This window comes from Selaginella moellendorffii, unplaced genomic scaffold (assembly GCF_000143415.4).
Source record: "Selaginella moellendorffii unplaced genomic scaffold, v1.0 SELMOscaffold_23, whole genome shotgun sequence".
Lineage (NCBI taxonomy): Eukaryota > Viridiplantae > Streptophyta > Lycopodiopsida > Selaginellales > Selaginellaceae > Selaginella > Selaginella moellendorffii.
The window spans coordinates 143,807-155,702 of NW_003314284.1; the positions used below are offsets into that span (position 1 = coordinate 143,807).

At 53.6% G+C, this 11,896-nt stretch overlaps 5 protein-coding genes across 5 annotated transcripts; 3 read left to right on the forward strand and 2 right to left on the reverse strand.

The window, feature by feature from the left end:
- Positions 1 to 298: 298 nt before the first annotated feature.
- LOC9643009 (pentatricopeptide repeat-containing protein At1g09900) lies at positions 299 to 3,128 on the reverse strand. The gene is made up of 4 exons (XM_002973955.2): positions 2,975 to 3,128; positions 2,852 to 2,916; positions 2,693 to 2,799; positions 299 to 2,602 (listed from the first exon to the last, which is right to left on the reverse strand). The coding sequence occupies exon 4, from the start codon at positions 2,549 to 2,551 to the stop codon at positions 446 to 448; it is 2,106 nt and encodes a 701-aa protein (XP_002974001.2). The 5' UTR covers positions 2,552 to 2,602; positions 2,693 to 2,799; positions 2,852 to 2,916; positions 2,975 to 3,128; the 3' UTR covers positions 299 to 445.
- An 82-nt stretch (positions 3,129 to 3,210) lies between these two features.
- Positions 3,211 to 5,270, forward strand: LOC9656369 (PTI1-like tyrosine-protein kinase At3g15890). Its single transcript, XM_002973768.2, has 5 exons — positions 3,211 to 3,430; positions 3,680 to 3,859; positions 3,920 to 4,064; positions 4,122 to 4,384; positions 4,448 to 5,270. Exons 2-5 carry the CDS (start codon positions 3,819 to 3,821, stop codon positions 5,079 to 5,081), a joined length of 1,083 nt encoding a protein of 360 aa, XP_002973814.1. The 5' UTR covers positions 3,211 to 3,430; positions 3,680 to 3,818; the 3' UTR covers positions 5,082 to 5,270.
- A 154-nt stretch (positions 5,271 to 5,424) lies between these two features.
- LOC9643010 (pentatricopeptide repeat-containing protein At4g02750) lies at positions 5,425 to 8,294 on the forward strand. Its single transcript, XM_024678674.1, has one exon. It carries the CDS (start codon positions 5,968 to 5,970, stop codon positions 8,146 to 8,148), a length of 2,181 nt encoding a protein of 726 aa, XP_024534442.1. The 5' UTR covers positions 5,425 to 5,967; the 3' UTR covers positions 8,149 to 8,294.
- Positions 8,146 to 10,716, reverse strand: LOC9643011 (RNA-binding protein 24). The gene is made up of 8 exons (XM_002973956.2): positions 9,823 to 10,716; positions 9,595 to 9,727; positions 9,376 to 9,508; positions 9,271 to 9,301; positions 9,004 to 9,211; positions 8,840 to 8,953; positions 8,366 to 8,783; positions 8,146 to 8,299 (listed from the first exon to the last, which is right to left on the reverse strand). Exons 1-7 carry the CDS (start codon positions 10,018 to 10,020, stop codon positions 8,716 to 8,718), a joined length of 885 nt encoding a protein of 294 aa, XP_002974002.2. The 5' UTR covers positions 10,021 to 10,716; the 3' UTR covers positions 8,146 to 8,299; positions 8,366 to 8,715.
- A 639-nt stretch (positions 10,717 to 11,355) lies between these two features.
- On the forward strand, positions 11,356 to 11,893 carry LOC112347594 (uncharacterized protein At5g64816-like). The gene has a single exon (XM_024678687.1). It carries the CDS (start codon positions 11,395 to 11,397, stop codon positions 11,821 to 11,823), a length of 429 nt encoding a protein of 142 aa, XP_024534455.1. The 5' UTR covers positions 11,356 to 11,394; the 3' UTR covers positions 11,824 to 11,893.
- The last annotated feature ends 3 nt before the right edge of the window (positions 11,894 to 11,896 follow it).

Consider the following 11,896-nt stretch of genomic DNA (forward strand, 5'->3'; position numbering starts at 1 on the left):
ACGTGGCTGGAGGGTCTTGTGAATGAAGCTTTGTAGCTGCAGAACTAGAGAGAAAGGCTGTTATATTTGCAGTGACGTTGTATATAACTTGGATGTGGCGATGATTGCACTCTGAGTCAAGTAAGGCATAGAGACGTGCTGGAACTTCAGGGTTGGCATTTGTGGTTGATAAATGAAGCAACAAGTAGCAATGTTCAGGACTGGTTGCGTCATGAGTACGAGAGCACAGCTCTCGATTTGGCATTGATGATGAACAAAAATCCCATGGAGTATCCCTCTCTCAATTTGAAAATGCAGCTAGTGAATATATGTATTCCATGAAAGATAATTCGTTCAACATAATGTGATACTTGATGTGAGTCGCAGAATCCACTCAAATTCAATCAAAGTCAACGGATTTCGACATTCATTGACTATGTTATCTTTGCATTGTATGCTCTTTCTTTCATCCTTGTTGCTTGTATCCCGCTTCGATCAACTTATTTGCGACCCCGTGAGCATCGCTCAGCCTCTTCTTCTTGCACAGCTCGTTCACCAAAACGTTGTACACTCCAACCTCCATGGCAAATCCTTTAGCCTCCACCGCCTGGAAGAGCTCGTACGCCTCCTCCACGCACGAGACGCGACACAAGCCCCGGATGAGCGCCCCGTAGCTCGCCCCGTCTGGAAAGCATTCCTTGTGGATCATCCCCTCCACCATTCTCACAGCCTCTTCAATCCTTCCAACGCCACAAAGCCCGTCCAGGACGCTGTTGTAAGTCGCCACACCCGGCCGGAAGCTCTCCACCATGAGCTCGAAAACTCGCACGGCCTTGTCCACCTCGCCACCTTTCGAGAGGCCGTCGATCAGCGCCGCGTAAGCCACCGGATTGGGCTTGCATTCCCGCTCGCTCATCATCCCGAAGATCTTGTACGCGGCATCCAGGTCGTGGGACTTGCACAGGCTGCCGATCACCATGCTGAACGAGGACAAGTCCGGGACCACCTCGCTGTCGATCATCCGCCGCAGCAGCGCGAGCGCCTGCTGCGACTTCCTGGCTCGGCACAGCCCCTCGATGACGACGGCGTAAGTTCCAGCATTCGGCGGGCACCCCGTCTGCTTCATCATCTCCAGGATCTCGCAAGCCGCCTCCAGCTTCCAGTCCGCGTCCACTCTCCAGTCCTTGCACAGCCCGTCGATGATAGTGCTGTAAGTGATCACGTCCGGCACACACCTCGCCGCCACCATCTGCTTGAGCAGCGCCTGGGCATCGTCCAGCCTCGCATCCCGGCACAGGCCCGCGATCACCGTGTTGTAGTTGATCACGTCCGGCGGGCACCCGCGCTCGCTCATCACCTGTATGAGCCTGAAAGCCCTGTCAACCTGCTTGCTCCGGCAAAACAGCTCCATGAGGCTGTTGTAAGTCACCACCGTCGGGTAGCAGCCACTCCGGATCATCAGCTGGACGAGCTCCAGCGCCTCATCGAGCCTCCTTGATTTGCAAAGCCCGTTTAGCAGCGTGTTGTACATGATCACGTCCGGCTGGAATCCCCGCCTGGTCATCTCTTGCAGGAGCGTGAAACCTTTGTCTGTCCGGCCAGCTTTGCACAGCCCTTCAACCAAGACGCTGTAAGTGATCACGTTTGGGCAGCAGCCAGTCTCGTTCATGAGATCCAGCAGCTCGATCGCCCTGTCCAGCTTCCCATCTTTGCACAGCCCATTGATCACGGTGGTGTAAGTCACCACGTTTGGCAGGCACTGGCTGGACGTGTGCATGCTCTCGAAGATCTGGAAGGCCTCCTCCACTCTCCCCGACTTCACGAGAGCGTCCACCAGGATGTTGAAAGTGATGATGTCTGGCGTGCACTTGGTGCCCGCCACCGTCTTGAAGTAGCCCAGCGCGTCGCCAAACCTCCCGGCCTTGCACAGGCCCTTGATCACGCCATTGTGGACGGCCACCCCGGGAGGAATTCCTCGGTCTCTCATCTCGTCCAGGAGCTCGTACGCTTGATCCAGCTTCCCGGCCTTGCACAGCCCATGGATGAGAGATCCATACGTGAATTCGTTGGGCACACACCTCTCCTCGCGGAAGAGCTGGACAGCCTGTCCGTGCTGCCCGGCCCTGACGAGGAGATTGAGCGCGCAGTTCATCGAGAATGTGGTGTGCCGGAACAAATCCTGCGATCCCACCCAGCGGTAAAAGAAGAGCGCCGATCCGGCGTCCTTGACGCCCTGGAGAATCTTGCCGACTGCGAAGGGCGTCAATCGGCCGCGAAACCTCGCTAGAGCGTCCGGGAGCTCGCGGACGTCGCGGACGGTGTCGAGAATCCCCGCGATTTCACCGACGAGCGGCGCGGCATCAGATCTACGCCGGAGAGGAGGTGAAATCGCAGCGACAGACCTGCATTCTTGATCTTGATCGTCGTGGAGGACGAACGATCCCGCCGCCGCGGCCTTGGCGACGCATTGCTCCCTGGAATTCGCGCTGCCGATGCCGCCGCTGTGGCGCGGGATTGGGGAGGAGATCCGGAATTGCCACTGCGAGACTGGAATGGCGCACGTCTCCGCCATAGCCACCACTGATCAAGATGAAGATGCGCGTGTGCCATTCAAACATGAGCCCTATAAAGGTCGAAAGAAAAGGTAAAAGTCAAAATTTTTAAATGGATGAGAATATTTTAACGCCGGTGACGGCATATTCTCCAAGCGTACCGGAATGTTCGCACGGCATCAATTCAGATTCCAGCGCTGGCTTTCTCCTTCTCGAGCTTCTCCTTCGACACGATCTTGGGCACATTGTGCGCGACATAGGGCTTGAGCTAAGATTTCGATCGATCAGTCACGCAGCGATGGATGAAATGGAGAACAGACCTTGAATCCAGTGATATCCGGCACGACGAATTTCGGGAGCTTGTGAAGCAGGACGCTAAATCCTCCTGAAGAGAATAGGGCAAAATGTGAACTAGAATCGAATCGATGGATCAATCGGCATACCTTTCTTCGTCAATCGGCCGTAGTTGATCACGCCCTTGCCCTTGTAGTAGTTCTTCTCGGCGCGCTTGGGGCTGAGGGAGAGAAATCCCTTCTTGGGCACGCGCCTCGCCCGGAGAAACCCCGTGAGCACGCCCAGCGGCATCGCTCCAGCTCCAAAACCCTAAAACCCTAGGATCCCATCGCATATTCGGTCATTTGAATCCAACGGTCACCATTCCGGTCGATGGTTCTCGGCATATGCGGTTGCCGTCAGTCAGAGGGTAGCGTAGCCCAGCGAGAGAAAGCCACTTCGCCGTGGCTGGGTCTTTCCCTAAGCGCGGATGAGGAGAGTCTTCCTTTAGGTCTATCGCCCGCCCAGCGCCAGCGCCAAGCATTGGATCTCTCATATTTCGTGGAGCTTCACTCAAATCTCGGCGATCCGGGCGGATTCCAGCAGGGTCTTGTATCACATTTCAGGTATTTCGAGTGATTTTGGTGCTAGATCCAAGAGATCGAGGCATTTGCGTTAGCTTCTCTGGCCTTGCTTGTTTGCTGCTCGGATTTTTGGTGCTCTAGAGTCTCGATCGATCCGGCTAGCTCTCACTCATGGGCTTCATGCCCGCACGATTAGAGATTAACTTCTTTCTTGCCTTACGATAGCGATCGTCACTATACAATGCATTTGCGCGTAGCTGGGTTTTTGATGCCTCGTTTTGTTTTTCTCAGGACAGCAGGAGAGGAGGAAAGTAATTATTTATGGGCAGATTGCAACACTTGCGAAAGAGAGAGGATCGTGCGCTCCGGGATTTTCTACTGTTGTGAGCGAGCTTTTCCTTCTTTATTCTTGTGCTTCGCCAGAGCTTTTATGGAGTACTTGGAGCGGTGCATTTGTGGTAGAGTTCCCAGGTAATCTTGTTTTCGATACAAGTCCTTCGATATACTTTGTGGTTACTTTGCGCTCTTCAGGCAAAAATCATCAGAAAAAAAGGAATGGAGAATTTTTTCCTTGAAAGAGCTCCACTCGGCCACAAACAGCTTTAACTATGACAACAAGCTAGGGGAAGGCGGCTTTGGCAGTGTCTACTGGGGGCAACTTTGGGATGGCTCGCAGGTATTGGTGACGAGAAGTTTTCAAGTTTTGATTTATCCAGTTTTTCCTCTGCGCCAGATCGCCGTGAAGAGATTGAAAGTATGGAGCACGAAAGCAGAGATGGAATTCTCAGTGGAGGTGGAGATCCTTGGACGAGTTCGACATAAAAACCTGTTGAGCCTAAGAGGCTACTGTGCTGAAGGACAAGAGCGCTTGATAGTGTATGACTACATGCCAAATCTAAGCCTCTTGTCACATTTGCACGGTCAGTTCGCGCCGGACAACCAGCTTGACTGGGACAAGCGAATGAACATCGCCATCGGATCTGCCGAAGGACTCGAGTAAGTCAGACTTTAATCTCAGCTCTCGCTCTGGCTCTTATCGTTGATTGCAATGCTTTCCAGGTACCTGCATCACAATGCAACGCCGCACATCATCCACCGGGACGTGAAAGCCAGCAACGTGCTGCTCAACTCCGACTTCGAAGCCCAGGTGGCCGACTTTGGCTTCGCCAAGCTCGTCCCGGAGGGAGCGACGCACGTCACCACCCGTGTCAAGGGAACTCTCGGCTACCTGGCGCCCGAGTACGCGATGTGGGGGAAAGTCTCGGAGAGCTGCGACGTCTACAGCTTTGGGATCCTCCTGCTGGAGCTCATCAGTGGGAAGAAGCCGATCGAGAAGCTGGGGCCGGGAACCAAGCGGACCATCGTCGAGTGGGCGGCGCCGCTGGTGTTCCAAGGCAGGCTGACCGAGCTGGTCGACCCCAAGCTGCAAGGCAAGTTCAACGCGGAGGAGCTCAAGAACGTCGTCCACGTCGCGACGATGTGCGCGCAGAACACGCCCGAGAACCGGCCCACCATGCACGAGGTGGTACAGATCTTGAGAAAGGGTCCCCGGGGGGAGAGCCTGGAAAGCGAGAAGAAGCTCAAGCTCGACACTGTCAAGTATGGTGACGAGCTCCTGGAGGCCGATGATTCGGAGGTGAAGACAAGGACGGCGACGACGACGCCGTCGTCGGGGCGGAGATCCGCGGCCTAGCAGCGACAAAGAGGAGGGAAGATCTCTTCAATGCTGGAGAAGATTGGTGGCGTTACCGCATCCACTGCACAGATCGAGCGAGGTACAGTAGCAGCAGCAGCAGGAGCAGCAGCAATTTGTTTTTGTTTTGAAGTCGTCAGTGTCTATTCTTTACATTTGTTTCTGGAATTTAATCTTTTTGTCCTTGTCCGTAGGCTGTGCTTGTATTGTTTATGGTTTTCTCTTCCCGCTGGGGTCGATCTACTCGAAGCTGCAAGTGTGATTTTCTTTGCTCGATGCTCAACACTGTTTAAGCAGTCGCGAGAATTACTTTGGACGAGATCGAGAGCACCAAGCGAAGAAGCTCTAAGGAGGCTGGAATAATTTGTGAGCTTTGGCGCTCTCACATAGTTTTGTCAATGCGGATCACTGCAGAAAAAGAAGCAGCGCAGTAAAGCGTACGTAAATCTTTGTCATCGATGCCTGGTATGAGCAAGTGAAAGAAGATCTAAAACGAAGCTCTAAACGCGTCACCTTTGGCCTCTCTCACATATGCCCGCTTTGGGCATATTGGATCATGGCAGTTTGGTTGGAAAGAAAGAAAGCGAAAGAAAGCTACGTACGTAAATCTCTGCGTAAGTTTCAAACATTTTTTCCTTTTCGGTGGTTTCTCGATGATCTTGCCCGAGTGAAAGAAGTTCTAAAGAGGCTGGAAGAATTGTGCTTTCTCACATATGCCCGCTTTGGGCACATTGGATTATGCCAGTTAATTAATGCGGATCACGGAAGAACGCTCACAACATATACGTAAATCTGGAGCAAGGCCACTTCCAAACACCACATTTCCTTTTTGGTGCCTCGATGATCTTGCCTCGTTCATGGATTCTCGCGCAAAGCTAGCAAACAAATGTGTGTCAGCACCACCATAGCAGCAGTGAGGGAAGCTCTAACCAGACTAGAACAATCTCCGCGAGCATCCAACACAGCCACCTATGTCACGCTCCTCAAACAGTGCGGCGGCGCGAGAGCCCTGTGCGAGGGCCAGAGAATCCACCGCCTCCTGTCCGCGGCGGCCATAGACACCACCCTCTTCCTCGGCAACTCCCTCGTCCAGATGTACGGCGCCTGCGGCAGCCTCGACGACGCGCGTACGGCATTCGACCGCCTCGCCCACCCAAACGCCTTCTCCTGGAATATCCTCATCCTCGCCTACGCCCAGAACGGCCAGATTCCCCTCGCCCGAGATGCCTTTGACCGAATGCCCGCGCGGACCAGCGTGACGTGGAACACACTCCTAACAGCATATGCTCGGGCTGGGCATATGCCGGAATCGGAGCTCCTGTTCAAAAATATGCCCGAGAGGGGCATCGTGACGTGGAACAGCATCGTCGAGGCATATGCCCACAACGGCCTCGTCTCCAATGCCACGACTGCGTTTGACAAGATGCCCTTCCACGATGCGATCTCCGGCACCACCATGATGACCGCATATGCCCAAACCGGGCATGTCGTGGAGGCCAAAGAGCTCTTCCTGCGAATGCCGGAGAAGACCTCCGTGTCCTGGAACTTCATGATCCTGGTGCTCGCGAACCACAAGGAGCTGGCCAGAGCCAAGACCCTCTTCGATGCCATGCCGGAGAGAACCGCCTACTCGTGGAACATCATGATCCAAGGCTACGTCGACAACTCGCGGTTCCAGAGCGCTCTCGCCGCCTTCGAGAGGATGCCGCAGAGGAGCACCGCGTCCTGGAACACGGTGCTCGCCGGGCTCGTCGCGGCTGGGCACCTCCGCGAGGCCGAGAGGGTGTTCGAAGCGACGCCACACAGGGACTTACACGCGCACAACACGATGGTCTCGGCGTACTGCAAAGCCGGGGCACTGCACAGAGCCAGGGAGTTATTTGACGAGACGCAAAACCGGAATGGTGTTACCTGGAACACGCTGCTGTCCGGGTACGCCACCGCCGGGGACATGGCACGGACGAGGAGCGTCTTCGACAAAGTTCCCCACAGAAACTTCGTGTGCTGGAACGCACTGCTGCAGGCCTACGTCCAAAACGGGCAGCTCTCTACCGCCAAGGCCACCTTCGACGTTTCACCGTGCAGAGACGTTGCCTCCTGGAACGCGATGATGCAAGGCTTTGCGGAGGAAGGGCAGCTCCAGGACGCGGAGCTTCTTTTCCAGAGGATGCCCAAGCGGGACGTTGTCTCTGCAACCGCATTGGTGGTGGCCTATGCCCGGCACGGGCATATCACCCAAGCCAGAGCCCTGTTCGACGGTCTTCCTGTACGAGATACCATCGCTTGGAACGCCATGATCGCGGCCTACACCCAAGCAGGCCTTGCTCTGGATGCTCTCAACCTGTTCAAAGTCATGGACCTGGAAGCGGTGCCGCTGGACCACGCATCTCTATCCAGCGCTCTCGATGCCTGCGCGACTCTGGCAGCTCTCCGCGAGGGGAAGTTGATCCATTCCAGCATCCTTCACTCCGAGTTGTTCCACTCCAACACCATCGTAGCCACGTCGCTCATAACCATGTACGCACGCTGTGCGCGGCTGTGTGAGGCGAAGAGAGCGTTTGACGGGCTCACAAAGCGGGACGTCCCTTGCTGGAACACGATGGTTGCTGCTTACTCCCAAAACGGCCTCTTCCAAGAGAGCCTGGAGATCTTCCGGACCATGGAAGTCGAAGGACACAAGCCCCAGAGCGCCAGCTTCATCTGTATTCTAACTTCCTGTAGCCACGGAGGTCTGCTCACTGAAGCCCTGTGGTACTTCACAGCCTTGCAACTAGTCGAAGACCACGGGGTCGTGCCAACTGTGGATCACTACATCTGCATCATCGACCTTCTGGCAAGAATAGGCTGGCTTCACCAGGCGGAAGAGCTGCTCAACACGATGCCATTCGAACCGGACTCTGTCGCGTGGATGGCACTGCTCGGCGGCTGCAAAGGCCAGAATGACGTCCAAACGGGAGCACGGGTGGCCAAACATGTCTTCCAGCTGCAGCCAAGAACGCCTGCACTGTATGTTCTCCTTTCCAACACTCACGCCTCCAATGCCGTGGAGGACGAAGAGATTCCGTGACGCAATATCAAATGATTTTCATTTCTGTTGTTGTCCCAAATGCTTGAACGATTACTACTTTGACGAGTAGAATGTCACGTCGGGAGCTGTAGCTATGAAACACTTTGGCATTTCAATCCAAGTGAAATGAATGCGTTCCATTCAAACTCAGCTGTCAAAAAGCGACACTAGTCAGTAGATAGAAACATAAAAAAGACAATAGAATGAACCAACATACCATCAGTTTCAGCAGACCTCTTCACCTGTAAGAAAGAAAGACACGGCAAGAGTTAGACACACATCTTAGGACGACATAGAAGCAAAATTCGGGTTGCGCCGACCTCAGAACGATTAAGTGACAAAATGAATTATAGACGAAAGGAAAAAAAAGAAAAAAAGGAAGACGAAAAAGAATTTTAACCACCCGCCCCCCCCTACGAGCTAATCTAGTGACCGACCGTTGTTTTTTTTTTGTTGCTGTTTTTCTTTCGTTTTTATGTTTTTTTTTTGTTGTTTTTGCTGGTTTTCCGACGATATGAATCCTGGCCCCCAAAACCTGAGAAGTGAGTACTCATGCTTACTCTCGGATTACGGGGGGGATGCAGTTGAGCATGGTGACGACGACCTCCCACTCCAGCCGTGCGGTTGTTGTTTCACTGCTTGCAGAGATTGTACAGATTGTGCTCAGCTTCAAAATGAAATAATCACGAACCTCCCGCCTGTGAAAATTGAGGTTGTGGCTGAGAAGGAGAAGGGAGAGAAAACTGCTGCATTGGAGACGGAGTAGAGGCTCCAGTTCCTCCTCCGGAATGTCCAGGTGATACCGCTGCAGTACAAGGAGAGTCAAGATATGCAAAGAGAAGAAATATTTAATACCAGTGGAAGGCACGGGAGACTGAAGCGGTACTGTTCCACCATATTGCATGAACTGTGGTCCTTGCATGCTTCCATATCCCTGTGGTGGAGGATAACCTGGCCCAGATGGCAAAGGTGGCCCAAACCCGCCGTACGAGTACACAGCTGTGGGTGTACCAGGTCCAGTATAAAATGTGGAATACTGAGGACCACCAAAAGGATACAGTCCCTGCAATTAGAATTTAATAAATAAGATATCGGCAGTACACCACTAAACCTCGAACTAACCTGCTGATAAGCATAGTCTGGAACATGATACCTGTAAACCACGAAAAATCATTGGAGAACTGTTAGGATATCTATCGACTATTGCAAAAGCAAAAGCTCACTCACCCATACTGCTGTGGATATCCAAAGCCCGGCTGGTAGTAGGGGCCGAATTGGGGGAATGACGGAGCCACAGGGTATGAGGGGGTCCCGGGGTGTGGAGGAGAAGCAGCAGGCCTCATAGGCCGGAAACGAGCTCCTACATCATCCATGACATGACAACGTTGATATGGATATAATCCTTCCAAGCGTCATGCTAGCTACATTTCAAAGCGTTTGACAAACCTGGATATGTAAATGGCGGACGAGGAGCACGGGCACCAAGCGAAGCAAGATTGCAGTTGGCTTGACGACCATCGATGATGGGAGCCGGATCAACGCAGGCCCTCCGAGCCGCCTCGGGATCACGAAAGGTCACCTGAATGAGTTTAAGTAGCGTAAGTAAAAACGAAGAAAGAAAAAAATGCATGGAAAAAAAGGGAAGAGCAAAGGAGAGAAAAAAACAAGACTTACAAAGCCATATCCTTTTGATCGCCCTGTGTTCTTGTCCGTGATGACGACCGCCTCCAGGATTTCTCCAAACTGCTCAAAGTAGCGGCGCATGGCATCCCTTTGGGTCTCCCATGCCAATCCCCCCACAAAGACCTTGGTGTAAGTGGTGTCTCCAAACGGCCCCGTTGCTCCTCCCATGCCAATTCCTGGCTGCGACATCGATGCGGCGATCTTGGTCTTGCTCAAAGCGGTGGTAGCACAAGCTGCGAGTCTTCTTCCTGTAGAGGAGAATACATAACCTTCTTGATCTGCGCGTTGGCGGTGTTCCAGTAGGATGTTTTACTGGTAACGGTGGATCATAGCGCCTGCTGAGCATACCGGCGAGCGATCTATCTCCTCATCAATTCTGTCCAATCCTCCTGTACACATGAAAACGCGAGACCTGGAATAGTGATCAGCAGCGTTCTTGTCGACACCCGATGCCGCTACACCGTCGTCATGCATCGGCCGCGCGGAAGACGCCAGGAAATTTGGGGCGCCACGAACCGGATCGAGACTAGCAGCTCCGAAATATCCACAATACCCTTCGATGTGATGCCAGCGCCGGGAACAAGACGCGCGCAGCGCCTCGATTCTCGGAATACGAGAATGCCGCCGATCAAGATTGGATCATCCTCCCCATTTCCCCACCTAAGAACTGGCCGCTAGAACCTCCATTCATCCAGGCGCTGGAAGCTCCAATAGCCCGGCAGCGATCCACAAACCCCCGATCCGCCCCGCGTCGTCGCGTCTTCAAAGCTAGCTCCGTCCCCCTTGCGCTTCTCCTGGCATGGCAAACACAGGCACACCGCCGTGAAGGCCGTGTGAACGGGGTATTACCATCCAAACGGGTTTACAATCCAGTCCAGTGTTCAAACCCTACCGCCTGCCAGCTCGGACTTGGAGAACATCCGGGGTTCGAATCCGTCTCTGACAGCTACTAGAAACGGTCGCGGGTTCGACTCCTATTGACGCCGTGCTCCAGTGTGGATAAAATTCTTTAAGAGCGTTGTCTATGCCCAAGCTTTGAGGGGGCCTCGGCGATGTGACGTGAGGCTCTTCTCCTTTCTCGGGTTTAGTGTTGGTTCGGAGCTGGCACGACTCGAGGCCGTGCCCTCTTGCATTGCTTTAAAGCCCGCGAAAACAACCGTGACGGCGAAAGTGATTAGACTAACCCGAGCAACTAATTCAATTAAGTATGTGTATCGCGTCTTAAGAAGTAAGATAACACTGTGTCTACACTGTATACACCGCCCAAGTGGACCGCCCCACGTGCGGATGGCAGCCCTGGTGGGGCCAACAAAACCGCAACCAGGGAGAGCTCCACTGGGATATTCTTTCTTTCCTTGTATATTGGAAATCGATACGATCCAACGAACGGGATGGAGAGAGGGCGACATGGAACATGGCGCGGATAGGAGGATGATCTCCTCTGGGCAAAAGCCAAAAAGCTCTACGAGTATTTGATAACTCTTTGACAATTTACCAAAATAGAATCTACTTTACACACGAGAATATACGCGGATACTCTAGGGCAAGCTTGGAGTAGCAAGAATGGTGGAGGGCTCGTGGTGGAGCGCGGCGGTGGGGCTGGGGCTAGGGCTACTGGGAATCACAGGCTCCGCCACGATGATCCGGCAGTGGCGGCGCGGCAAGAGCGGTAAGAGTGGCGGCGGTGGCATTGCGGAGAGATGGCGGCCCCGGCGATCATCGCTCGATCAGAGCGAGCAGCAGCAGCAGGATTTGGATTCCCAGGATCGATTCGCTTGCAAGCGCGTGTGCGCATCGGATCGGATGATGAAGCGAGTGGGCAGCTTTGCAAAGGATGTGACGCCCAATTCGTGCGTCACTGTGTGTGGGGTCTCGGATTTGGATGCTTGTGCCGAGGCATGCGCTCGATCTGTTTGTTCTACACAGCATCACGTCCCCAATTGGAACGATGTTTGTATGCGGCGGTGCCAGAGCGAGTGTCTAAGGTCATGAGGGTATCAATGCAGAGAAATTTTTTCTCCTATACTGTGTTCGTTCTTTTGTGAAACGAAAACGATCGCAAGGA

Coding starts and splice junctions, on each gene's coding strand:
- LOC112347594 (XM_024678687.1), top strand. CDS start 11,395: ATGGTGGAGGGCTCGTGGTGGAGCGCGGCGGTGGGGCTGGGGCTAGGG.
- LOC9643010 (XM_024678674.1), top strand. CDS start 5,968: ATGTGTGTCAGCACCACCATAGCAGCAGTGAGGGAAGCTCTAACCAGA.
- LOC9643011 (XM_002973956.2), bottom strand. CDS start 10,020: ATGTCGCAGCCAGGAATTGGCATGGGAGGAGCAACGGGGCCGTTTGGA. Junction 9,728..9,822: donor GATCAAAAGGATATGGCTTT/GTAAGTCTTGTT, acceptor AAACTCATTCAG/GTGACCTTTCGTGATCCCGA. Junction 9,509..9,594: donor TCCGCCATTTACATATCCAG/GTTTGTCAAACG, acceptor TGGATGATGTAG/GAGCTCGTTTCCGGCCTATG.
- LOC9656369 (XM_002973768.2), top strand. CDS start 3,819: ATGGAGTACTTGGAGCGGTGCATTTGTGGTAGAGTTCCCAG. Junction 3,860..3,919: donor ATTTGTGGTAGAGTTCCCAG/GTAATCTTGTTT, acceptor TGCGCTCTTCAG/GCAAAAATCATCAGAAAAAA. Junction 4,385..4,447: donor GGATCTGCCGAAGGACTCGA/GTAAGTCAGACT, acceptor AATGCTTTCCAG/GTACCTGCATCACAATGCAA.
- LOC9643009 (XM_002973955.2), bottom strand. CDS start 2,551: ATGGCGGAGACGTGCGCCATTCCAGTCTCGCAGTGGCAATTCCGGATC.